The sequence below is a fragment of the Spinacia oleracea genome, chromosome 1 (genome assembly GCF_020520425.1).
Source record: "Spinacia oleracea cultivar Varoflay chromosome 1, BTI_SOV_V1, whole genome shotgun sequence".
Lineage (NCBI taxonomy): Eukaryota > Viridiplantae > Streptophyta > Magnoliopsida > Caryophyllales > Amaranthaceae > Spinacia > Spinacia oleracea.
This window is the reverse complement of record NC_079487.1, coordinates 7,025,445-7,052,512: the sequence shown is the minus strand read 5'-3', so window position 1 is coordinate 7,052,512 and position 27,068 is coordinate 7,025,445. Positions and strand designations below refer to the sequence as shown.

The 27,068-nt window shown below is 38.1% G+C and overlaps 2 protein-coding genes across 2 annotated transcripts; one reads left to right on the top strand and one right to left on the bottom strand.

Moving 5' to 3' along the window:
• The first annotated feature begins 142 nt into the window (after positions 1–142).
• Positions 143–2,391, top strand: LOC130466248 (uncharacterized). Its single transcript, XM_056834976.1, has 2 exons — positions 143–1,361; positions 1,638–2,391. Exon 2 carries the CDS (start codon positions 1,826–1,828, stop codon positions 2,219–2,221), a length of 396 nt encoding a protein of 131 aa, XP_056690954.1. The 5' UTR covers positions 143–1,361; positions 1,638–1,825; the 3' UTR covers positions 2,222–2,391.
• A 62-nt stretch (positions 2,392–2,453) lies between these two features.
• LOC110776409 (CRM-domain containing factor CFM3A, chloroplastic/mitochondrial) lies at positions 2,454–13,513 on the bottom strand. The gene is made up of 10 exons (XM_021980973.2): positions 13,189–13,513; positions 11,949–12,947; positions 7,734–8,208; positions 7,524–7,654; positions 6,964–7,314; positions 4,427–4,583; positions 4,056–4,348; positions 3,105–3,164; positions 2,904–2,999; positions 2,454–2,793 (listed from the first exon to the last, which is right to left on the bottom strand). Exons 2-10 carry the CDS (start codon positions 12,921–12,923, stop codon positions 2,725–2,727), a joined length of 2,607 nt encoding a protein of 868 aa, XP_021836665.1. The 5' UTR covers positions 12,924–12,947; positions 13,189–13,513; the 3' UTR covers positions 2,454–2,724.
• Between the last annotated feature and the right edge of the window lie 13,555 nt (positions 13,514–27,068).

Here is a 27,068-nt window from a genome sequence, read left to right as displayed (position 1 = left end):
TGCTCGTGTGAGGCATGCTGATAGTTGCAAGGCTGAGTACGACTAATTAAACAGGTAATTTCCAAAACTTAAGATGGAATTACATATATAATCGTCTTTGTCGAAAACACTTAGCATCCATCGTTTATTTTTATGCAGGATACTAATTGTTACTCCGTATTATAAGTGTTCCGGTTATGGATTTGGAACAGTATAACCGGAACAATAAGCTCTTTCATTCATCTTTTTAGTTCTTACACTAAGCTAGTAGTCAGTTTTACTATTTGAGCATTTCATCAAACTAAATTATTATCTACAACTAATATATTGCTTTGCCAAAAAAAATTGTACAGTACAACCTAAGCTAGGGTTATTGAGGCTAGGGCGAACCTTTTAGGGTGGACCTCTCGAGGCACCCAAAAACCGAGAATCAAACAAATAAAATGACTCATTACCAACCTTCTAGGAAGGACCTTCCCCAATTAAACTAAGTGATAATTGAGCCTAATTAAATACGAGTTAAAACTAGCTTACAACTACTCAACCTAGTAAAAAAAAAATTATCCAATAAGAAACATAATCTTCGTTGTATTTGTTGTTGTTGTCTAAGTTAATCTGCATATATACTAGAATATTCTATTACAAATTTTGTTATCTTAAAACATACCATAACACCACTGTATCGTAACAAACTAAGTGATCTAATCTGATAGAATTTAATTTCTTTCGTTCTCAAGCTAGGCATTAATTTTCCTATATAAATATACCCTAATTAGTAATTACTAATTAACTCGTTCAAAACAACAAAATCGAATTATAAGAGAAATAATACTCCTACTAATTATACGTTGGGTTACAAAATCAAAATCAAATCTCATCATTATCGAAATCCCTCGTCAGAACCATGACTCAACCAAATTCCATTAGCATGACGAACTCACCTTCACCATCATCACCATTACCCGGCTTCGTTTTTCAACCCACAACTCGAGAAATATTCACTTATTTTCTTCCTCAAAGGTTACTTTTCGGTCTCGAATCATTACATACGTACCAAGATTTTGTGTTGGACATCGATCTTTATTAAAACAAGACTCCCGAAGAGATATTCGAAGGTTCAGAACAAAAAGAATTCTACTTTTTTACTAAGTGTAAAGGATCTGATAAGAAGATAAAAAGAGAAATAGCCAGAAAATGAAGTTGGACGAGTAAAAGTACAACGATTGATTGCTTAGTGGAGAATGAAGAGAAGGAGAGAAAAGTTGGTTCAAGAAGACAATTCAAATTTCAAAATTTGAAAAAGTATCCATGCAAAGATTCTAGTGTTTCTGGGATCAATCAAGGACGTAGCCCTATCCCAAAACAGCAAAAATATCAACAATGTAAGTTCGATCGATAACCTAAGATTATATTATATCATGGTTGAATGAATACATCTTACGTAATAGGTTTTCTTTGCTTGCATTAAAATTCTATCGAACATATAGTCGCGTATAATATTTTCGGATGCATGTTACAAATTATCACATATATAATACATCTTACGTCTAGTTTATATATGTTTTATGTTTGGCTTAGTTTGGTTTTTTAATGCGAAAAATATCAAATTATACGATCGAGGAACTAATTAATGGATTGGATTTGTTTTGTAATAACAGGAAAGTATAATTGCATTATGCCATGTTTACAAGAAAGTGGAGACAAAAGAAGGGAATGTGGTGAGATATTCGAACACAATCTTGAAGAACAAAAGAAAAGGAGATTGTCTGTTGTTGGAGGGAAGCAAGAAGATTTGCATTAACAACATGGAACAATTAGGCCAAATAATGAAGTAGTTTTTGAAACAATGAAGATTATGAATAAGGAGATTATGGAAGATAGTAATTATGCTGATAAGGAGATTATGGAAGCTAATTATGCTGATAAGGAGATTATGGAAGCTAATTATGCTGATAAGGAGATTGATGAAGTACTCGCCACGATTGATTTCAATGATTTTTCGTCGGAGATCGATTGGGATTTCAACAACAAGAATACGACTAATATTACTGCTACTACTGATGATGGTAATTTTGAAAGAGTCTTATCGTCAGAGGAAAACAAATGGACTTCCTACCTAAATGTTCAACAATTTATCGGGACATCATCGGACTTTCCAACAATGGATGCAGCAGGTTTCAACAACAACAACAACAACAACGAAGATTATGTATCTCGGATAGAAAACTTTTTACTAGGTTGAGTACTTGTAAGCTAGTTTTAACTCGGATTTAGTCTCAATTTTTTATTCTCGGTTTTTGGGTGCCTCGGGAGGTCCTTCCTAGAAGGTTCTCCCTAGCCTCAATAACCCTAGCTTAATTAGGTTGTACTGTACATTTTTGCAAATAAATATATTACAGAGTACTTGATTAATTTGATCAAATGCTCAAATAGTAAAACCGACTACTAGTGTAAGAAGTAAGAAGATAAAGAGCTTATAATAAAAATCAGTATCCTGCATTAATGATGGATGCTAACTGTTTTCGACAAAGATGATGAATTAGAGGTTTATAATAAGAATTAGCTATAGTATCCTGCATAAGTAATTTACAAGCATATATTTACAAAATAATTCAATTGCAACTTCAAAGTTTATCTACAATTGCTGTCTCTGTAATGCACCTTAACCTTTGCTGCTGTTGCTTCTGCTTCATTTGACTGAAACTGGAATTACTTGTCGTAGTTAGTTATGGAATGAGATTATCACTACAACTCCTCCATCTCACTTTCATCCTCGTCGCCGTAGGTTGTTAGGTATGCTTCGTCTTCTTCCTCCTACAGAATAGAATACCACAGTCAGTCAAATAAAAGAAAAACAAACTAGCTGAATATGTTATATGGCTGCATCGATCCAAATTAAAGGACGAAAATTACAAGAATTTGACCTCTATATCCTCGTCTTCTGTAGAATATGCTGCATCTAATCTATCATATAACTCTTCTTTTTCGTCTTTCTCTTCTTCAATGACGTCCATGTGTTCCTAATACAGTTAAGTCCAAGGTAATGTCCATTGTCCTGTTAGGAACATAAAAGGAGGGAAAGTATGGAATATGAATTTTGCTAATTGCACAAATTAAGGCCTTACAATTTCAGATTTTAGTTTCTCTACGTTCCGCTGCAACAATCCAACATGCTTCAAAAGAGCCTGTAAATAAAAGGTAAAATGATGAAGAATAATTCGAAGATGGCATGCATGAAAGAAAATAGGGAAATGTTTCAGAGGATAAAATGATAATCTAAACTAAAATTGTTTTTGAGGAGTCCATTTATTCTCTTATGATTTCAGGGTTGATTTCAGGGCTGAGGGCTTCTATTTCAGGAACTTTCCCACGGCTGAAAATCCTAGAACTCCAAACACCTCTTCACCATCTTTTAGTAGCTATGTCCACCTTGTGCATCTGTTCTCACTGTTTTTCACAGTATTAATATACTACCATGCTTTACTATGTATCTACGTGGGAAAACGTGGCGAAGCTATTTTAGAGTTAATCCAAGTATTTAACTCAAGGCAGAGTGTTGGAAATTGAATGACCTCACACTATAATTAGAATAACAATGTTAACTTGTTAAGAATTGCACGTAGCAACTCACTTACATGTCAACAACTGCAGGTAGCAACTCAAGACTTGCAACCAATTTATATTCTGAGTTACTTACGGGGTTATTAATCAAAGGTATAATTATTTTCAGAAAGTCACCTACTCATGTAGTATAAGAATCTCCATCTGCTACTTCATGAATTAAAAATAATCAAAGCAATAAGAAAATATATTCTAGGTTCTTTATTTAGGCTTCTCCGAAGGTGCTGTATGAGACCCTCAGTTCCTCCCATCTCCATTATTTTTAGCATCTGTAAGTAAATATCTACCCCTTGGCCCTTGTGCAAGTCAACCATTCTTAATAAAGTTCAAATTAATATCGATTATTTGGCATTACTCATTAAAAGCGAAAACTGTGAGTTTCAACCTATCAAAAAAACATCATGTGAAACCACCAGCTCCATCCACTAATTAGTAACACAAGTGCAGAAAAGTACCTCACGCCTTTGCAGCTCAATGGAACGTGCTAAAGCCTTCCTCTTAGTCAAAAGGTTTTTTGGCCTCAGTGTAGGAGGACGCATATAATCTTTTCCTCGGAATACTATGATAGCATAACCTTTGGAAATTTTATCAACAGAAACCAAGACGCCACCACTCTCAGCTTCAAGTGCTAAAGCAATGTTTTTAACATCTTCAAAATTCTTTGCCTTCAAAACTATCTTAACAAGCTCACGATATTTCCAATGCAAATGCATATTCTCAACTGTACCATCAAAAACTCCACGTCTACCTGAAACAGGAAAATCACTATGCCGCATCAGTTTATAACACCAGACAGGTAATATACAAATTCCACAACGACCCATACCAAGAAGTAGGAATGCTTTCATCCTCAAACCAAGCTTTCTGAACATAAATCTCTCTTCATCAGTAATACTCTCAGGATCCAGCTGTTGATCTGCTGGTCTCAAGAACTCTTCCACTTTTGACAACGTTTTTTCTGCTTTCAGTAGCTTCCTTTCAGCCTGCAGACATTTTTTAGAGCTTTATGTCATAAAAAGATGTAAGAGCGTGAGGTTATTTATTTAATAAAAGAATACTGTGTTGAAATTAAATGCGAGGTAACCACAATAATGCATGATTAAACCTTCACCCTACAGAGATAGTATAATTTCTGTAGGAGAAATTTTCAGGCATCAGGATTCTATAGGTCCCAGATTAATTATGCATCAAATATTCTTATTCATCCAAAAAGAAATCAATTGTCCAAATGTCCAATTATATCTCAATGAAAAAGGAAGCTAAGAACAAACCACGTACAGAATATAGTGTAGATTAACACTGTAACACCATCCATTAACCAATTACCATCCAACCTCAAGAGAAAACGATTAATACAAAAAAAAGGATAAAGATACCTGTCAAAGAAGAGGTTATTAGATTATTAGACTATTTTCCTTTTTGGTTTCCTTGTTTCCTTAGCTTTAAGATTACCCTTCTACATTACCTTTAAACACACATTATATATTAGCGGTTGAACCAAAGGGGAAGTTTTTTCTAAAGTCTCCTAAAACATCTTCACATTATACTGGGGGGCAAAGTATATGTAACAAACATATCTTAAGGTCCTAAACCACATAATTAAGACCAAGCATGGAATATGAATCTCCTTACTGCACTTTTATTTTCTACATAAATAGAAAAAGGCTTTTTTTTTTAAGGAAAACAGAAAAAGGCTTTTATTCAAGCTGTATCTTGTCCTTAAAATGAAATCTAGCAGGGTTTATATCTTCTTTGTACATTGTGGTAGCCTTACCAATTTCTGACCTCTCCGCTCTTAACCAGAGCCCCAATAAATTCGACATGGAATATATTAACCTGAGAACTGGTACAGGCAATAACTGATAATTATGTGAGCCCTCACAAGTATGACCTTCAGCTTCTTTGTCAGGAGCTTCCTTTTTCCTAGATAGGACATCCAGCATTCCAGCCGCAATATTTAATTAAAATGTTCTGCAGCATCATGAATGTTATAATCTAAATCTTCCATGCCAAACAAAATTCACATGTTGCCGATTTTACAAAAAATTGAGCAAGAAATCCTTTCAATACACCTCTTGAATTTAATTGTTCGCTGCAACATGAACATGACATTTTGCGTCGTACCATCACCCATGCCTCCAAGCATTCATCCTCAACTATTGTTCAATGCACCATCTCATGCCACCACTAAACCTCCTCACATGCCTCGGTATATTCTCACACGAGCTGTTACGGGTCTTCACAAAGCTAACTACCCTCTAGGAGAGATGAGAAAGCTCCAGATTTACAGAACAGGGAGTAAAGATCTCAGACCCTCTATATTTATCAAAGTCAAAAGTCTCAAGACTAAACTTGTGCTAGAGAAATTGATGCCTCAATACAGATACAAGATGTGTTGATTTTCAGAAACATAAGACTATAAGAGCAACAGTACATTGATGCACAATACATTGCCTTAGGGATGGAAACAGGTTCCAAATACTTTCAGAAACGGGGTACACATGTTTCCGTCTCCTCGTGAAAATTTCTCCTCGTGCTTATGTTTCCATTTCCCAAATCAATGAAGAAAGGATAAAGAAAAAGGATGTACTTGATTTCTAGAATGTTTCGAGAAAGAGACTAACTGGAAAGCTAGGAGAGGAGAAGAAATCTGATTGGCTAAGGTTGAGGTATAGCAGCAACCTTGGAACTGCATACTGGTAACGGGTGGAAGCTTACAGGTAATAAAGCTACATATTCTCTGCACCCCTATGGCCTGTGGGATTCTGCTAATATTTTCAAAATCATATCTGAAGTATATTGAGGACTAGTACACCATTTGTACTAAACCAAAGCCAGATTAGATGAAGGAAAGTTCGGTTAGAGAGCTTGAAAACTCTTGTTAAATTTTTCTTAATCATACAAAGATGTAGGGGAACACGGTCTGTAAAAGACTTATAGTTGTACTTCTTTGGAATTCTGCTAGTATTTTAGAACTCATTTCTGAGCTATATTGAGTACTTAAAATGCAACATTTGTACTAAAAGTCTAAAACTAAGACAAATTAGATGCACGAAGTTTCTACTTGAAAGTCTGGAAACTTTTATTAAAATCTTGTTAACAATATAATCAAGGGAAACATTGTGTGTTTCTTCGAATCCGAAAGGGTTACTTGATCACTCTTGAACTGTAACGCTCACTTTCTTTTTCAGGGGGGAATAATCCTCCTAATAAGAAAGAAAACTTAGTGGGTATGCATAGGGCACACATGCTTTTGTCTATGTGGGTATCACTAACAAGAGCAGGAGAGAGAGAAATGTCACTTTAAGTGATTTTACTTATTTCCTTTCTCGTCCATTATGATAAGAAAGTGAAGGAACTTACAAAAGCAAGCTTCCCTTCCAGCTTCCTGACAAGTTTGGCATGTCTCATTACTTCAGCTTGCCTCAGCATCTTTTCTGCCTGATGATCATCAAGCCTCTTCCCCCATTTACTATTTGCATCCAAAGTTTCAGAAAGTGTACCAGCAGCTCTATAATGTTCTCTACTTCCAACAGAAGGTATAAATGAGCCAGAGGCTCTTGTTCGTGCCTGCTCCTCTTCATCCTGAAGGTCCTTTACCAACTTCTCCCTTTCTAGTAAAACTTTAGTGACATCTGATGATAAAAAGTCCTTGCCCCTGTAAAATACCAGGAAGTTCTTGTTTCTGGAAAGTAATATTCCCCCAGTCAACCTCTGCATTAAATTTAAAGACAATATAAAATACATGCTGAAAATGGAAAATATTTGACAATATCAAACTGCCGAACTACTAATGGCAATAGACTAATTGATCCTGGAGAGAGACTGTACATTGGATCAGGGCATTGCAAATCAACAAAATATGATTCAGGGAGATATCTCATTCCACATAATGAGAAAACAATCAACACCCATTAGCTCACCTTGATTTCCTCAGCCATTTTCTCGCTTGTTGTAAGCTGAACACCACGCTTCAGTGCAACTTTTGCTATGGAACTTCTTTCCCATAACTTCACAATGGCGGCTGCCAAACCCTCTAGTTGCCTACTTCTGCCTGAAGACAAAACCTTATTGCACAGTTGACAGAAAACTAAGAAGCATCCAGCAAGTAGAACTGAAAAGAGCTAGCATACCTAGAGCAAAATGAGGGGGGAGTGTTCTAGCAATCCTTCTTAATGATGTAGACTCCTTCATTCCAAGAGTACGTCTAACTCCGTACGGGAGCAACCTAAATGGTGGTTGGTAGCCAGGAACTAGATTTGGGAGTAAATCAGCATCTACGGGTAATGGGCTGTCCCCTGGCCAGTCTGCATATCGCGGCCCAAGATCAGATAATAACTTGTCTATTTCATCCTCATACTTAACTTCAGTTAAAGGTCCAGAATCTTTTTTATCATCGCCAGTTTTGTGGAGTCTTTCTTGTGGAGAATGTTTACTGTCATAAGAATCATTTTGTGAAGGAATTCTTGTATTTTGATCAAGCAACAAACGGCCAGAAACCTGAGTTCCAATTTTCTTAGATGTGCGCCAAAGAACTTCATAGCTCACTCCACGATAGAGAGACACAGATGTCCCTGACCTCCAAATAACAAGACCGCCGGTTTTCCTCTGGATTGGAAATGAAGAATAATGTCAACAAATGTACAGGAAACTAAAAGTTTCCAAAGCAACAATTACAAGAAGTTCAACGAAAAATGCAATGAGAACAGAACATTTATAAATAGAAGACGAGATAAGACACTAAATTTGACATAGTAAGATAGTTATGAACAATAAACATGAATTTCCATCCCCATGGAAATAATCAACTTTCTTTCATTGCTAAAAGGGAAAAAAATATTAGCAAATTTCATTTATGTGGCTACACCGCCTACACATGCACTGCACACCAATGTTTGCATCATCACATAATGAAAAATAAAAAGTAGAAGAAACAGGCATTCTAATGCTATAACCGAACTTACATGGAATAGAAAAACAATTCTAAGGGTCCTACTGTCGGTGGACAAGCAGTGAATGATAAACAGAAAATTTTCAGAAAGATAGTGGGAGCATAAAAGAAAAAGTTGGAATGTTTCAATGGTTAATAAAGCAGTAAGTTTTCAGCAACCTACTTTCTTTGGCAGCCATGGGTACAAAAGAAAGACTAAAGACAACATTTTATAGGCCCAATATTTCATGCAGTTATGGTCACGGGATAGGCCAGAGAAACAAAAGATCTAGGAGCTTCATGGAGGGTACAGATTTTAAAATTTCTTCTCTTCTGAAGAAATTCATCAATGATGTTCCCAGTTTCCGCAGAACAACTTCTTTCCCTAATTAGAGTTTATTATACTTCGTATAAGAAGAAAAAAAAAAAAAAAGGCAACATGAGGAAGGCCCAAACAACCTTATTTCCTCATGCATTAATGTATAGCCAAGTCAATGAGATAGTTAATAAAGTATTAAACTGGTTAATACATTAAAATGAGAGTGGAATATTCACGGAAGTCAGAAAATATGAGGAGTATGCTAGTAACTAGTTCATCATGAAAGAGACGAATATTGGAAGACAGGAGTTATCCAGGATTCCACTCAGCACATAAACAGGTAAGCTAGTAGAAATAGAACTGATCGGCAACTTCTACTGGATGTACCCAAATTTATTGGTCAGAGCATTATAATCAGGTGAACTGCTAGTAATATATGGTTGGAAGTGTATTTCATCTTTTCTTGGAAATGGGCATGGGAGCATCCACCAAATCTCTCTGCTTTTGTTCACAAGGTCATTAATTGAGTTTTGGCTCTTCATGAGGCAAAAATCTATTGATATGGGACTTTCAACTCGTCTTGATAACTTCATGTATTTCCTCTTCAAGCTCCACAAGTCCAGAAAATCAGCAAAGCTAGCAGGAAAGGAGAAGCTTTTAATAGCCATAAAAGAATCCAGTTGTATGCAGTGTGCAGACAGAGAAGTCCCTGCGCTCACAGACATGACAACAGAAACTTGGAGATTCCAGCCTTTTTATTCTTTTGGACTACAAAAAACAGCCTCTGTTGCTCATATACATGTACCACAAATTTCTGGACATGCAAACCAGATCACCTTCGCATGTACTAAATGCAGTACAAAAACCGCTAAATGTAGAATTGTTTAATGACTTTAAAAACAAAAGAAAAACAAAAACACCCTTTTAAATTTTGATAACCTCCAAAACAAAACAAAAAGGAATAACCAACCGGCAGTTGGCTTCCACTACCGACTTCCGGTACCGATTCCTATCACCGGAAGTCGGTTTTTTTTGTTTCATGAACAATGGAATGCAGAAGAAGAAACTGATCCATACAAGTCTCCTACCAAACACAATATCAGGATGGCGTTGTTTTGGCTTGTAAATGGATGTCAACCTGTATACTCTCTGGTTTTTCACTATTCTGGCCACGGTTCACGAAAGAGGAATTACCGACTACCGGATTCTACGCTTTCCGGAGGGTGGAAACGGCTGCCGGCGACGCCTTCCGGCGGTAAGAATAAACTGTCGGTTAAAACGTCCGGCGGTAGGAATAGACCGCCGGTGTATATTTCCGGCAGTTGGTATAAGGCGTCGGGTTATATGTCCGGAGGTGTATTTAAGCTGCCGGAAAAAATCGCCAGAGGTATGGTTTTTGTTAGTCTCATTCATTCTACAGTACTACTCTGGTATAAACGTTGGGCAAGAACAAAAAAATCTGACTTGTAAACATTACGTTTGCGTTGTTTGTTGTCCATCGATTTGCAGAGTAGGGTGAATGTTAAACACTTTTCATAGTTGTTAATTTACAAGTCATTAAATACAACAGTGATTATACTTTTTGGTTGGGCATAGATTTAGATTAGAATAAGGACAATTTAGGAAAAATAATATTTAAGTAATATTAAGTTATCTGCATTTAGGTAAAATACTACCTGCATTTAGTATTTTCTACTAGTGGCTAGGTTAGTAGGTTTCACACGTATTTCTATTAGAATATGACTCCTATACTATAAGGAAGTCTTGACATAAAAACAAATGGATTACTCTATTTAACCACAGAAGCATAGGTAGAGTTTACCGGTTCCCTTCACTCAATGAGAACTAGAGGGGGTTTTCTATGGGTCCAATTTACTTTCTAAATTCCGAAACTTGATACAAACTTCAAAGAGTTCTCCTGAAGAATGGTTAAGATCATTGAACTAAGAAAATATTTCTATGTAACAGATTTAACTTCTCAGTTTGTCTTCTACAACAAGAAGCTCAAGAATCAATAGCCAAATATTGAGCAGCCCTAAGAAAAAAAATTAATGTTAACCTGATAGATTAAAAGTTCTGTTTGATAAGTGATTACTTACCGATCACCACTTAGTAATATTCATTAACTTTCAATGAAGTTCAGTAACTATGTTGAAGATAAAAGTAAAATTTATACCTTAGTAACTTCATGGAATATGAAGGAGACCATGCAAAATAAAAGAGATTAAAGGTGCATATGAGTGGAAAGATTCATACAGCAAGCTAAGTACTTTGTATTTTGTATGTAGCACTTTACAGGACTTCTATTCTTTTTAAAGTTTGTGCTTCATGTCAGTTCAACCACAAAATTTGATCATTTTTTTAAGACTCTTGAGTCATTCATATACTGACGTACACCTACCTGAACTATAAACTTACCAAGGTCCTTTAGATTTTCCAAGTTCAAGTAACTTTGATTTCATAACTTTCATCATCATAAACCCTTTATCAAACTCAAAATTTTTAAAAGATTATCAGGCTAAGTTTCTGGTTTGGGTCAACTTTGAAGGCTCTAGTCAAAAGGGTTGCTGATTTACCCTGCCCTTGGATTCCATTTCCACCTCAGCATAAGCGCTACCGAAGATTTGTCTCCATTAACAGAAGGGCATGTTTTTACTTAGCACAGTCTCTTTAAGTCCTATGATGCTTATTCGGCGCAGCAATATTTGATAAGATACTAAGCTTATTTGCACGCTGCCAACTGCCCAGTGAAATACACAAACTAATGCAAAAAATAGTCCATCTATCAATCTATGGAGTATCTTGTTTTTAGAGGAACATATTGAGTATCTAAGACATCCTATGTATCAATATCTAGATGAGAATATGGATATTACGCCCGAGAAATAGAAGGGTACCCCGAGTAATACTTGGACAAGTAGATAAACATTACGACCATGTTAAGGAATTCTGACCATGAAACTTGAGCACTTTCTTCATAAATATTATGTTTACTTATCTGAGAAGTTTCACCTAAGGGTAGAGTTAGCGATCTAAACTAAACTGCATAGAATTAACTTCCATGGAAAGTAAAGGAGACAGAAACCATAAGATGCAAACCTCAAGAATCTCGTGCATTCGCTTCATATTTAGGGCAGGAGGGCCCTCTACTTTTAGTCTCACTATCTCTTCGGATTTCCACTTCTCATGGATTTTATCAACCGTTGCTTGTGTAACGCCTCCACCACCTATCTTCACTTTTTGCTTTGTTTTCAAAGTTAAATTCATTAACCTCCTTTGCTCAGACTCTGGTAGAGTAAGCTCAGCCATATAAGTCCTGCTTCTCTTTATAACTGAGTTTTTAGCCTCGTCTACTTTTGCAGCAGGTTTCTCCCATGGAAATCGTACTTCTTCCTCGCTGTTAAAACCTTGCTCTATCCCTAATGAGAAATTCTCAGAAAATCCACCATGTGTATTAGGAAGCATCCCTTCTTCTACATAGAATATATCCTCGACTGACCCTTTCTCAATCATCCTTTCTTGGTTATCATCATTTTCGTTAGCATCATCCATGTAGCCAAACTTTTTCAGTTTCTTTACAATCCTGTCCATTGTACTTCCCCCATCATGCGTGATAGACGAATCACCACTAGCACTAAATGAATTCAACATATGATCCCTGCTTCTATAGTTCAATGCCAGTCTAGGTGATTTCGGGGGAGTTTTTTGACGGGTTTCCTTCCACTTTTCTAACCAACCACTCGATGAATTTCCATCGCTTCTATTTGACTGAGAAAATGATGTCTGGCTAGAACTCCCATCACTTCTATTTGACTCAGAATAGGATGTTTGACTAGACGACCCTGAAACATTATCCTTTCTGAGCAGAAATCTGGATTTCCTAGGTAAATTCTGCTCATTGATCGCACACGACCGTATAAAATTATGGGTTGAGCAATAACTACGACTCCCAAAAGTAATAGAATAATTGCACCTAAGTAGTGGCATAGGAACACCTTGAAACTTGGACAGTGAGCTCTGGAGTGAGTCTATAAAACTTGTTGGGCAAAGTTGACAGCTCTGAACAACTGACATCCTCTCTTGAGCGCAGAAGCAAATCTAGCATATTTAATACCAAAATCAAACTTAATTTCTTCAGTTCATTATCATGTTTGACAGAAACCACTCAATTCGAATTACTAAAATTTCATTGACAGATTAATTTGGTATAATCCAACTGTAACCCTTGAATTGCAGATAAAAACAACACAAGTACAGTGATAATTCAGATAAAATAACTAAGAAAATCTTGAATAATTATGAATTGAAAAGGGTAAAGAGGATTAACGTGAGAATGTACCTGAGCCAAGGATAGGAGTTCAATTGGGCTGAGCCAACTAAAGAGGAACAACGAATGGTAAAACTGCAGGAGAAGGTTGGCGGAAATGGGTGAGTTTCACCGACGATATGGTGACCGGAATTCGGAAGTAGGTGGCTGGCGTGGTGGTGATTGGTGGTTGTGATAAATTGGACAAGATGTTTTTTGCAATTGAGATTTTAGGAGAGATGAGCTTCCGTACTTCGTTGCTAGGAGGGTACCAAGGAGGTCTTAGACTCTTCAACGCGCGGATGGTGCACATAGATCCTGCACCAAAACTCAAAATCTGTTGGTTCAGTGGTGGTTGAGATTGAATCGGTTGTGATGATTTCGTGTTCGATCACGCGCAACGATAATTGAAATGGGATTGGAACATATACACTCAGAACTCGCTCTAAATCGGATTAGTCCTAAGAGTGAAGCTGGTAGTACACCAAAAAAAAAAACTCAAAAACATTCAAACAAAAAGCAAAAAACAAAAATGACGCATAAAACGAAAAAGAACGTAATAAACTAAACATAAAGACATACTCCGTAATAGAGTAAACGAAAATAACATTAACCAAAACCTGAAAAGAACACTAATATTAAAAAACCAAAGAAAATGTACAAAAATGAAAAGAACATATTCTCTCTCCTATAAACTATAAAAAGAACAACTATTTTTCAAAAAGAACATCATGTAAAAAATGCAACAGAAAAACAAAAAAAAATCAAGTATCTATAATATTATAAAAAAAAAAATTTAAAAAAACGATTAAAAGATAAAAAGAATACAAAATAATTAAAAAAAGAACAACAACTTTTTTATAAAACACAAAGAACAAAAGAAAAAGAAAATAACAAAAACTGAATTTTTTTAATTTTTTTTTTTAAAAAAAAAAACACAACAAATAAAGGGAAAAAGAACAAAACACGAGCGATTTCCTTCAATATTGTTTAAAGAACATTAAATTCCCAAAATGCTCCACTTTTTTTACTTAATTCCCACCATACCGTCCACGTCAGCAAGAAATCCGGTCTAATTTTTTTTAAAACCAGTGCAAAACCGCTAACTGAGATAGCGGTTAATAGAGGTTAACCGATATCTCAGTTGGAGGTTTATGCTTTAATGAACCGCTATTTGAGATAGCGGTTTACCTCTTTCCCCTACAGCAAATCGGAAGTTATTCGAGTTTCAAAATATCACAACAAAAAAAAAAATTAAGCCCGCTCGAATCTATACTTCCCTTCCTCTCTCTCCGGCGGTGGTGCTCCAAATCATCCCACCCCATACTGACTGTCCGCGGCCGGAAACCACCGACGTCACCGGCCCAATAGTTCTCCAGTGAACAATTCCGCACCACTGTGCTCTTCCGCACCACCGTTGTCGCAGACGGCCGTTGTTGTGGCTTCTCTCAGGTAAAGCCCTAATTTCATTTTTTGTATTTTTTTTTGCAAAATTCGAATTTAATTGATAATTGAGTAAAAATTGAGATTATGATTTGGTTTGTTTGATGATGTTATAATGAAGATTATGCTTAGGTTTGTTTGATGGTGTTATGATCATGATTCATGAATTGCAATTTGTTTTGATGTTAATGTATGTCAAACCGCTAATTGAGTTAGCGGTTTTATTATTCATATTATTTTAAAATTATCCATGGCTTTTTTTAATTGAATTTTAGATGCTAGTATGATAAACTAATTGAATTATAAGGGACTAGAATATGGTCAATTACTAGTGTCATGTTGTTTAATTTTATGGTTAGATACGTCATGTATCTTCTCCCCCAATTTGTGTGTTGATTAATTGTTTGTTGTTTAGAATATGGAGTTGCCAAACTATGCTCTTTATTGTCATTGGGAAGGGGAAATTTTGCAAAGTAGCGGCGGTGTTACATATAAAGGGGGTTTTGAGTAAAGTTTATGATCTTATGAGATGTGACTCGAGATATGTGGAGTTGAAGCTACTAATGAGGTATCCAATGATGCTCGGTTCATATGTAGCCATTCCTTTGGATGATGACAAATTCTTTAAAGGCAATGTTGCTTGCTATGTCTCAAACATAATCAACCACAAATGCAATTGTTCATCGAGCAACTTCCAAAGCAACCCGAAACTTAAACTCACTTGGAATCCTTTCATGAAATGGATTCATGGGTGAGACAATTTCCCTACTTGCCCTTGACAAATCAAAGTGGGGTTACGGGTTCATTCACAAGAATTCTTACTGATGAACAATATGCTAGTGAACACATTTCAGAGCTCACTTCTCCAACTCAAACACCACATGTAGAGGCTACAAATGGTGATCCATCTATGATAGTTTTTGATTCGCTAGATCAAATATGTGTTGATTTTTTTTGGAGATGAAGGGGTTGGTGTGGATAGTGATGTTGATGAAGATACACATGCAGGATGCTAATGACAAAGCTATAAGAGAAAGCGCTTCATCTCAAGTTTTCAACAATATTGCAGAGTTGGATCTGATTTTGCTTGATTCTTGGAGGACTTGGTCCAACAACAACTCTTTCAATGGTGAATTTGCTATTGGGCAAGAGTTTGATTCGTTGGAGCAATTGAAAGACATACTCAAAGCTTATTCCATAGTTAGAAATCATTCATTTAAGGTGTTGGAGAGTGAGCCCACAAAATACGTACGTAGTTGAGTGAAAAAGAAAGAGTTCATGCAAAAGCTCATGGAGGTTACATGAAATCAAGGATCCTTGTCTTGCGTCATTCAGAATTGTGAGTTATAATGGCCCCTATGCAAGTAATTGTTTGGGTGACATAAACTCAATTGATCATCCTCTTCTCTCCTTCGATTTTGTATGCAATGAGATAAAAGATCTTATTCGTGCCGATCCTTCTTTGAAAATCCGCGTTATTGTGCAAGCGATGAAAAACAAGTTTAAGTATACTATCACTTACAAGAGAGATTGGTCAGCGAAACTAAAGGCTATTGCAAGCATATATTTTTGTGATTGGGAGAAATCTTACGAATAGTTTCCTAGATACATGCAAGCATTAAAAGATTCTAATCCAGGAACCGTCGTGGAATGGTGTACCTTGGCTTCTAATGAAGATCCTTCCGTTCACATTTTTTTGAGAGTGTTTTGGGCATTCAAGCCTTCCATCGATGGTTTTAAGCACCGTCGACCCCTAATCACCATAGATGGAACTCATATGTATGGTAAGTACAAGGGCACATTACTCATAGCCATGGGTACAAATGTGTAGACACCTACTTTTGTCCCCATTCCCGAAATGGAAGGTTCGATGATGAGAACATAAATCTCCACTTGGAAACGCATCTCCTATCAAATAAACGAATCTCAATCACCCTCTCATTTCAGCCAAAGCTACTATTTATAGAAACCTGCTAAGAATAGTAACTGCCGTAAAAGGTAGTTGTTAAAAGTGCCAAAGTCATAAAAGATAGAAACCTGTCAGAATTAGGTGTTGCACTCCAACATAAATCCTAAAAGAGATAGAATTTGCATTCCTAGTACAATTCAAAAATAAGAGTTACGTATTAACTAAATTCCTAACGAACCTAGAGTTCGTAACGGGCCCAGACGCATTCCGTCATAAAGTTAATACGCACTAAAAGACTCGGATAAATCTCAAAAGCTCCATATTCTAAGAGTCCAAATCTGACAAAGAACTCGGCCCAGATCCCATTTTCAACGCCTGGATCTGGGCGCCAAAATCTTCGGCGCCCAGCCCTGGGCGCTGAAAATGCCTGGGGCCATTTTATTTCCGGATTCTTTTTGGATCCGTATCTTAAAATCTATCTTTCCACACACCCTTTTCCTATAAATACAGCCTAAAATCGACGTGAAAAAGAACACACAATTGCATAACCTGAGTATTGACTGTAGCCTTAAGCCTAAGCCTCATGCTGGGAAATTGATCCGGCGTTCTGTCGCAATCGACCCAAAAGTCGAATAGAACGCATCCTGCCCCTTGTAGCTTGATGAATTAAGCCTAAATACTAGAACATTGCTTAGAAACCCGAGATTCGTTAAATAAAAGGAGAAATAGCAAAGCCAAGTGGTTAGTTTTCTGAGAACCACAACGCACCTCTCAAGGATGCGTTGTAATGTGTCCCTCATATGATTTAATCGCTTTTATCACCCTTTTATAAAATTGTCAAACTATTAATTTGATTGATCTATCACGCCTAATAAGATAATACCTCGGACAATTGAATTATCATGCTAGGTACCTTAAATCAATCTAAATAAGATAATCATGATCGATTTAGTATTATGTGTTGCATATTGCTAAAATAAATTCAGAATAGTTTAATAGTTTAACGCATGTCCCTTCAATTATTTATGCTGAGCTAGTAAGGATAACCTGCCTTTGGAGTATTATCGATGAGCACTCCTCTCGGTAGCTACAATCCCCCGAACTCTCAATCTCTGCCCTGCGGGTGTACGTAGAGCAATCCCCACACCAGGGATCACAAGGGAACCTATGGCCGTCGTGGTCGAACATAATTGCACTCCCTTTATGTCACGATAATCGGGTTTTGTCAGTTTTTCTCATTGTCGTTAAAAATTGAATGGCGACTCCTGTATTACTAGTCGATTGGGTGTAAACTCACAGGAAATCTAACTACACTTGATCTGATAACGTCACGCCCACGAGGGACGAGGTCATGCATTAGCCTCGTGCTTTTTCGACCCCCTCACAGTGGTGACTCCACTGGGGATGTTAATGAAATACTCGTGCTCGTAGGTAATCAAAATAGCCGAAGGGTGAAACGATCCTACCCCGCATTTATTTCCCTATCAAGTTGGGACGACCTGAAAATCAGCATATTAATGTGAACGGACAGAACCGCATAACGAATCTTGGCTCCCTTGGCATGTTTCATCTCGGGAGTTGGGAATAAGGATACCCATCGCCAACCGGGGGGTGCATACGCTCCGAATGTTGTCCACTTGGCACTTTCGCTAGTAGTACACCTGTCCCAAACCCAATCGCTCGCCCATTAGGTCCCTCGTTGGTGCATGCCCCCTTGGCTTACATCGTGATTGGCCTCTTGGGACGAAATTCGCTCGTGAATGCACTACCTCGACCGGGGCATGTGTTGGATCGACGATAGAAGCGGTACCAAGACGGCGCAAATATTACCCATAGAAGCCTATCATAAACTACGTGACATATTATTTTGCTTCACGTTGTAATGTTAGTTATGTGTAGCGAATTATGTGATTGTGTGTGACAACTAATACTAGAGAACCAACGACCCTAAAAATTGCCCAAACATTCATGAACACCAATTGGCCAAAGAGTTATACCAAAATACGTGTTCCACAGCCCCAGGCGATCGCCACAAAAATAAGCGACGCCCAGGACAGCCTGTAACGGATCCCACAACGCTGCACAACGCGTAAAGGACGTTATTAGGCGAGCACGCAAAAGTAAGTCGTATATACGAAAAAAGGATACGCGAACAGAATACGAGTACCAGTCAGGGACGCATTTTCAGCGCCCCTGGCTGGGCGCCAATCATTTTCAACGCCGAGAGCTGGGCGCTGAAGTTGCTGTCTGGCCTTTTGGTCAGGCACAACAGCCTCTGTACCCGCGCATAAAGTATACGTAGCAACAAAAAATTCGTAACAAATTTGCTATGAGGACGTATGGAAAAAGGCACTCGATTCTAAGAACGAATTATAAAATAAACAACTCCTTGTGTCGTCATTAGGCCTCCTATGACGACAATGTTCGGCACCAAAACCGAGCATGCTAATTAAAATGACCTTGAATGTCACATGGGCAAAGTTTTCAAAAAATGATGTTCAAAAAAAAAGTTTTCAAGGAAAAATTAATGTTCGCATAAAAAATAAATAAATCCGAGTCTAGACTAGGCTATGCCAAAGTACAATCTAAATCCTAAGTCTTAGTTGTCTTATACATAGAATCGGTCCTAATGCTTGGTGTCGTTCTGCAAGTTAAAAGGTTAAACCATATTGAGTCTCCCTTCCTAACATTTAAATCAATAAGCACCCATATGTAATTGTCATCCCTTGCTAAGAATCTACGGCCTCAATACTCTCTCTCACCAATAAAAAGAATATATTATGTAATTCAAGTATTTGCAAAATGGAAACAGTCACATTCTGAAAATCATTCCTCCATAGTTGCACAACCCCCAAAGTGAGCCTAAGGTGTCAATACCATTGGCAGAAAAAAATTATTAATGGCCTCAATGCTTATGATCACATCGGGTCACGACTATCATAGTCCTCTCGAGCCACTCGCTCCTTGAAGTACTCCTAAGTACGGACTAAAAGAGTTTCCATGAATGCAACATGACGAACCATGAAAATACCCAAATCGGCATGCCATAAAGCTACCATTGGGGTAAAGCAATACACACTAAGAGGGAAGCCGCACTAATGATTCTAGTCTTGCAAAAATGAAAATTCGATCTCCCCAACTAACTACCTTGCCAACATTAAGCAAAATGACGCATGACAAATGAACACCCAAGGGTTAAAATCTAAAGTGTCAACCGACGAAAGTTATGGTCCAATTAGCCTAAGTCTGAAAGTCGCTTGGTCAAGTATTATAGGCTTCTGCCACGTCATTATTTTGAGTATAGGCCACCTCCTTGTATTCATACACGGGTTATAATCAGAAAAATTAATGAAAGTTCGAGTCTAAATCACAACTTCCAATTAAATCCCGGAAACTGGAATCTGAAAAGAAAAAAAAAATATTTTCGATGTAATTCTTTCGTTAAATTTCAATAAAGTAAAAACAACATTTTGAATCTACGCTATTTGCACATTTTAAGGAACGACTAAATACGCTTGCAAAGTAAGACAATTTAAAGGTCCACCCTAGGCCTATTAAAATTAAAGGTCCACTATAGGCCTACCAAACGAGGCTCACTCAGTCTCACCTCGTGACTCAAAGACCACAACCATCTACCTTTTAGCCCAAATAAAAAGGGGGAGAAATCCCAAGCAAAAAAGAAAAAAAGAGAAAGAGAAAAGGGAGAGCGAAAAGAGAGAGCCATGAAATACTTAGCCCGTACCTCCCAAAGTGTGAAATTTACCCAAGTAAACGAAGGAAAAGAATTGAGTCAGCTAATCCAAATCATACCACAAAAACTATATAAAGTTCTACGATCTTCTACCCTTTTCAATCCTCATGCTTGACTAATACCTATACAAATTATCCTATCTCATTCAACCCATCTTCCAAGCCGTCTTGAGTCACGAATAAAAAAAAAATTTAAAAAAAAAAAAGACAAATGAAAAGTACATTCTACGCTTAACTTAAAAAAGAAAAATAATAACAAAAAAGAAACTTTGCAAAGCACCTTTAAAGTTCGTCTAAAAAAAAAAGCATTTACCGCACAAAAAAGATTCGCAAATATTTGGCACAAAACGAAAAGGAGCAGCACAAAAAGGCAGCCCAGAACATGTTTTCAACGCCCAGCCCTGGGCGCCAAAAATAATAAACGCCCAGCCCTGGGCGCCGTTCTTGCTTATCACTTTTCAACTCCCAATTCCTAAAAGTGTCCGTATATTTTCCTATATACATGCGGAAGAATAACGAACACTTGGGGGTAGAAGATCATATAAAATACGCAAAATACGCGCGCTCCAAAATTTTCGTACACTTATTTCACCCTATTTCAAACATTACGATTCCACTCGAACGTGCTTGTTTAAAATCGGCATTCTATGAAACTATTTTCTGGCTAAGAACTACGCAAGACCTTATTCCAAATTAAATCTATTTAAGGTGGATACGTAGGCAATCCATGATTCGGTCCAACCAATTTGCAAAAATGTTAAAGCCTATAGAATAACAAGAATAAAAAATAAAGTCCCTTCTTGAAATTTATTTACTTGCAATCCAAATCGAAAGAAAAATTTAAGTCAAAGGAAGAATCCAAGTAATCAAAATGCCAAAATGAGCACACATCGAAAAATAATAAGGGCACGTACCCTTGCCAGAAGGAGCACTCACACTCCTAGGCACTTAGCCAATACTCAAAAGATCGCTTTGCCTCAATTGAATGGGGGCTAGCACGAACGTCCATGACCTCTAAAGTACTCGACTTGACCCTCCCTAAAGCAAACTAACTCACTTAAAGACCTTCTTTCACCACTAGACATAGTCATAATCGCCAACAAGTAGTAAAGGCAGTAAGCTTGCAATAAAGAGGATTGTTCTACGGCATCGCCCCATCGTTCCTTCGAACTCAGGGCAACCGTTCATAGTAATTCAAATGCTTGCGAATCCCCTTTGAAAGAATCAGACATTGTCAATAGGACTTGGCACTTAACCAAGACTCACCCTACTCAGACATATGACACGGGCATCTTAAATCGAAATCTGAAAGCATCATTAATGGGAAGACATAATAGCAACTGGGGGCTAAAAATTGAAATGAAAGAACTAGGGAAAGAACTAAGTATACCTTGACCTTTTGTGCAGACATACACCAAGTAAAACTAAGTCAATTTGAAAGCGGTTTATATTCCCGCAATTCTGGAAATGATGGCCCTAAGAACCTAAAGCATGTGCCACACGGGCACAAGTAATATCTTGACGCCTGCACCCTGGCTTCCAGCAAATCCTTAGACATCATTGCGAAAATCGTAACAGTATTTTGATTCAGTCATGTAATCCTGTACGAACCCTTCTATAAGTCAACTTACTTAGGACACCTCGGATTATACACAGTAGGACTCGGATTTCAAATAATTTTCAAAGACTTCTTCGAACATAATAAAGTGTCGTTGGTTTAAGCTAAGTATGCGTTTATCTCGATGTTGCAAGTGAGTCAAAATTTTTTAAATATGATTATGGGTAAAGAAAGGCACCTAGCTTTTGGTCAAGGCACACTTCAACATGTGACTACCTTGACCATGGCAATGTCGCACAATACGACATTTACAAGAGAAGTAGCAAATCACTACTCGAACGTATCTCGAACTAAACGAGTCTGGTTCAAACTATTCATGATCCATGTCACCATGAATGCATAAAAACGTATGCCAAGCATTATAGCACCAAGCCAATCCCGTAGCTACAATTGGGGGCTTGAGAAAGACACTCTAAAAATGCTCGAAATGACGATTTTATCGCAAATTCTCGACGCTAATGCTATACACACATCATAGGGGCACAATCCTAAGGTTTAATCGTGTAAAACGAACCTTTGAATGGCTACAACCCCTCCCAAATTCTAAGCACTACTTAGAATATATAAAGTCACCCCACTAACAAGGGTAACTGAAAATCGTGAGTCACCATAACTCCGATCAAACTACTGCACATAACGCTCGCCCTACAAGCGCCCGTTACACAGTCTACGTCGTTCCAAAGCAAAAGCAAAAGAAAAATCAAGGATGAAAAAGAAAAAGAAAAAGAAACATCTATGAATCCTCGCATCGAACGAAGTAATAAGCCGTGCACACCCACGCAGAAGGTGCTACACTTGTTCGAACACCTGAACGAGGCGTGATGAAGTACTCCAACGCAAAAAATAATAATGATATCCCAACACCTGGAGGAATGCTCTAAGACACGCTGTAGGCCACACAGGCCTACGTCGCACCATAAGTTCAACCAACCCACGGTACAAGTCTAAAAAAAAAGATTAAGGCATATTGCACTAATAAGGGCACGACCGAGAGCATGTGTAAAAGAGGCAAAGACTACTTATCGCCCAAATTCAAAATGCAAGACACACGATTTCTACATTAAGGATTAAAGGTAGCAAAATATTTCCTACCACGGAAGGGATAGCTCGCACCTACACGAGCGGAACCCCAAGGCATCTTTCTCGAAAGAACCTACAAAAATCGTACGCCAAAAGGAAGCATCCCAACATACTTGGGGGCTCCAAGCTACGAAACGACCATAGCAAAATAAAAATAAAAATAAAAAGTCTCAAAGCAAATGTTTGAACGATAAAAAAGGCACGATGCTTGAGCCCACTTCATGAATGGGCCTGAACCCTATCGAGCTTCTAAGCAAACTATTCAACATCAGTCATTGCTCAAAAAAAAATGATTCAAGCGAACTGATTAATGGACCGCACGCAACGGCCATTCTATGAACGCTCGTTCGCACATATGTATCATCATCCTAAGTATCGAACATTCACGAACGCATTCAAAAGAAAAAAATATACGTTCAAAATAACAACAAGAGCGATTAAAGTCTTACGCCTCAAGGTATGTTCCTCGGGCCATATAGACTCGCCCAACTATTGCAACGCCTTAAGAGCGACAGTTCCTTTAAATAATCGCCCCAAAGCGACAAACACCGTAGTCCACCAATCGGCTACGGCTTCTCAAGAAATCATCACGATCACTCAACTCATTGTGATCTCTAAATTCTACGTTCCAAAAATAAAGAAAAATAAAAGAGAAGAGAATACGTAGAATTTCCAAGTGAAATAAACGAACGAACAAGAGGCCAACTGTGTCATCAAAAGACCAGCCCAAACAATATTTTCAACGCCCCACCTGGGCGTGAATAATTTTTAACGCCCAGGCCTGGGCGCCGAAAATGAGCTCAGGCCCAAAAGAGGCCCTGACTTCTATAGGGCCCTGCCGTATCCATTCGATTCGAAAATTGCCGATTTCTTTACTGAAAGTCGCACCTCAAGGCTTTGTTAAGAGTAGCACACCACTACAAAGATCGCTCGCACTTACGAGCACGATCCTAAACACGATCAAGGACATTGCAATATGCGTATCCCCAAGGAACCTCTTTGACAAGAAATGACCATCAAGCACGAGTGCTTGGGGGCTCGAAAGAAAATATATATTTCAAAAGAGAGTATGCAAAGTTAAAACAATATTCCCAGACTACGCTGTACGAAGTCCCATGTTTGGATAATCTCAAAAGATAAAACCGGATTACGACCTCAAGACAAAGGTCGCCGTTGATACTTATACATAAGTCCCCTAATCAAGGACCCAGGTAGTGGCAAAATTGAGCCGTAAAGACTAGCTCAAAACCATGAAAGATGATGACCACGAGACAATGGTCCGTCTAAGCACGTTGTCAACCCACATTCAGGTTGCAACTAAATCCGAGCATCCCTCGAAAGAATTCGCTCTTACAAGAATGAATAAAAAGAAATTCTCAAAAGAAATCACAAGAACAAATGAAATAGGGACTTGCCCACCTCAATCGGGCAAGATCGCGACACGTACCCTGCGAGTCCCAAATCAAATAGACGAATTCAGGTTCGCTCACCTCCAGCGGGCGGGGCGTCCACCCTTAGCGGACAGGGCTCGCCCACCTTCAGCGGGCGGGGTCTGCGCCACTAAACCGCGCAGGTCCTCAGTTTTCGAAAATGAAAAGAAAAATAAAATCTGCAAAAACAAAAAAACAGGCTCGCCATCTTCAGCCGGCGGGGTCTACGTCACAAACCGCGTAGGTCCTTATTTTCAAAACATCAAAACAGATTCGTCCACTTCTATCGGACGGGGCGTCCACCCTCAGCGGACAGGCTCGCCCACCTTCAGCGGGCGGGGTCTGCGCCACTAACCGCGCAGGTCCTTAGTCGCTGCAGCAATAACTTTTCCTGGTTTATCTTTTTCCAAAAATCAAAAGATGGTTTATCTTTTTCCAAAAATCAAAAGATGGTTTCCCTTTTCCAAAAATCAAAGGATGGTTTCCCTTTTCCAAAAATCAAAGGATGGTTTATCTTTTTCCAAAAACCAAAAGATGGTTTATCTTTTTCCAAAAATCAAAAGATGGTTTCCCTTTTCCAAAAATCAAAGGATGGTTTCCCTTTTCCAAAAATCAAAGGATAGTTTCCCTTTTCCAAAAAAAAGTAATGTGCTGGATTTTCCTTCGTTTTACGTCCTATAAAAACAAGGGGGTTTTCTCGTTTAGCTAACCCTGAAAATGAGAATCTTTAAAACATTTTACCTCGTGATTGGGCTTGGCCAGGCCTAGTTACATTTAATAGCTTTTATTTCGAAAACATCTTTAGATACTTACAATGACAAAGTGAGGGAGTTTCTATACTATCAGTTAACGAATTCCAATGACGCGTGAGGAATGTGTTAACACTTCAAGTGATGACCCTTAAGTCAAATGTTATCACTCGGGGGCTCGTGAGACCCTCGCAAAACAGGTCACCTACACCATGGCTTGTATGACGCATTCCGTCTAGTACTTTGACCATCGTCTCATCTCGAGACTCGGTCAAAGTGGGGGCTAACTGTAGACACCTAATTTTGTTCCCATTCCCGAAAGGGAAGGTTCGATGATGAGAACATAAATCTCCACTTGGCAACGCATCTCCTATAAAATAAACGAATCTCAATCACCCTCTCATTTCAGCCAAGGCTACTATTTATAGAAACCTGCTAAGAATAGTAACTGTCGTAAAAGGTAGTTGTTAAAAGTGGCAAAGTCATAAAAGATAGAAACCTGTCAGAATTAGGTGTTGCACTCCAACATAAATCCTAAAAGAGATAGAATTTGCATTCCTAGTACAATTCAAAAATAAGAGTTACGTATTAACTAAATTCCTAATTAACGAACCTAGAGTTCGTAATGGGCCCAGACGCATTCCGTCATAAAGTTAATACGCACTAAAAGACTCGGATAAATCTCAAAAGCTCCGTATTCTAAGAGTCCGAATCTGACAAAGAAATCGGCCTAGATCCCATTTTCAACGCCTGGATCTGGGCGCCGAAATCTTCGGCGCCCAGCCCTGGGAGCTGAAAATGCCTGGGGCCGTTTTATTTCCGGATTCTTTTTGGATCTGTATCTTAAAATCTATCTTTTCACACACCCTTTTCCTATAAATACAGCCTAAAACCGACGTGAAAAAGAACACACAATTGCATAACCTGAGTATTGACTCTAGCCTTAAGCCTAAGCCTCACGCTGCGAAATTGATCCGGCGTTCTGTCGCAATCGACCCAAAAGTCGAACAGAGTGCATCCTACCCCTTGTAGCTTGATGAATTAAGCCTAAATACTGGAACATTGCTTAGAAACCCGAGATTCGTTAAATAAAAGGAGAAATAGCAAAGCCAAGTGGTTAGTTTTCTGAGAACCACAACGCACCTCTCAAGGGTGCGTTGTAATGTGTCCCTCATATGATTTAATCGCTTTTATCACCCTTTTATAAAATTGTCAAACTATTAATTTGATTGATCTATCACGCCTAATAAGATAATACCTCGGACAATTGAATTATCATGCTAGGTACCTTAAATCAATCTAAATAAGACAATCATGATCTATTTAGTATTATGTGTTGCATATTGCTAAAATAAATTCAGAATAGTTTAATAGTTTAACGCATGTCCCTTCAATTATTTATGCTGAGCTAGTAATGATAACCTGCCTCTGGAGTATTATCGATGAGCACTCCTCTCGGTAGCTACAGTCCCCCGAACTCTCAATCTCTGCCCTGCGGGTGTACGTTGAGCGATCCCCTCACCAGGGATCACAAGGGAACCTATGGTCGTCGTGGTCGAACATAATTGCACTCCCTTTATGTCACAATAACCGGGTTTTGTCAGTTTTTCTCATTGTCGTTAAAAACTGAATGGCGACTCCTGTATTACTAGTCGATTGGGTGTAAACTCCCAGGAAATCTAACTACACTTGATCTGACGACGTCACGCCCACGAGGGACGAGGTCATGCATTAGCCTCGTGCTTTTTCGACCCCCTCACAAAATGCGAATTCTCAATTGTTCCCTCTTACTTTTGCTATTGTTAAAAGTGAAAATGGTGAGAGTTGGAAATGGTTAATGAAACACATTCGGCATTTGGTTACTCAAAGGGAAGGTTTGTGTGTCATTTCTGATAGACATGCAGGGATTTTGCAAACAATGAATGAGGTCAACA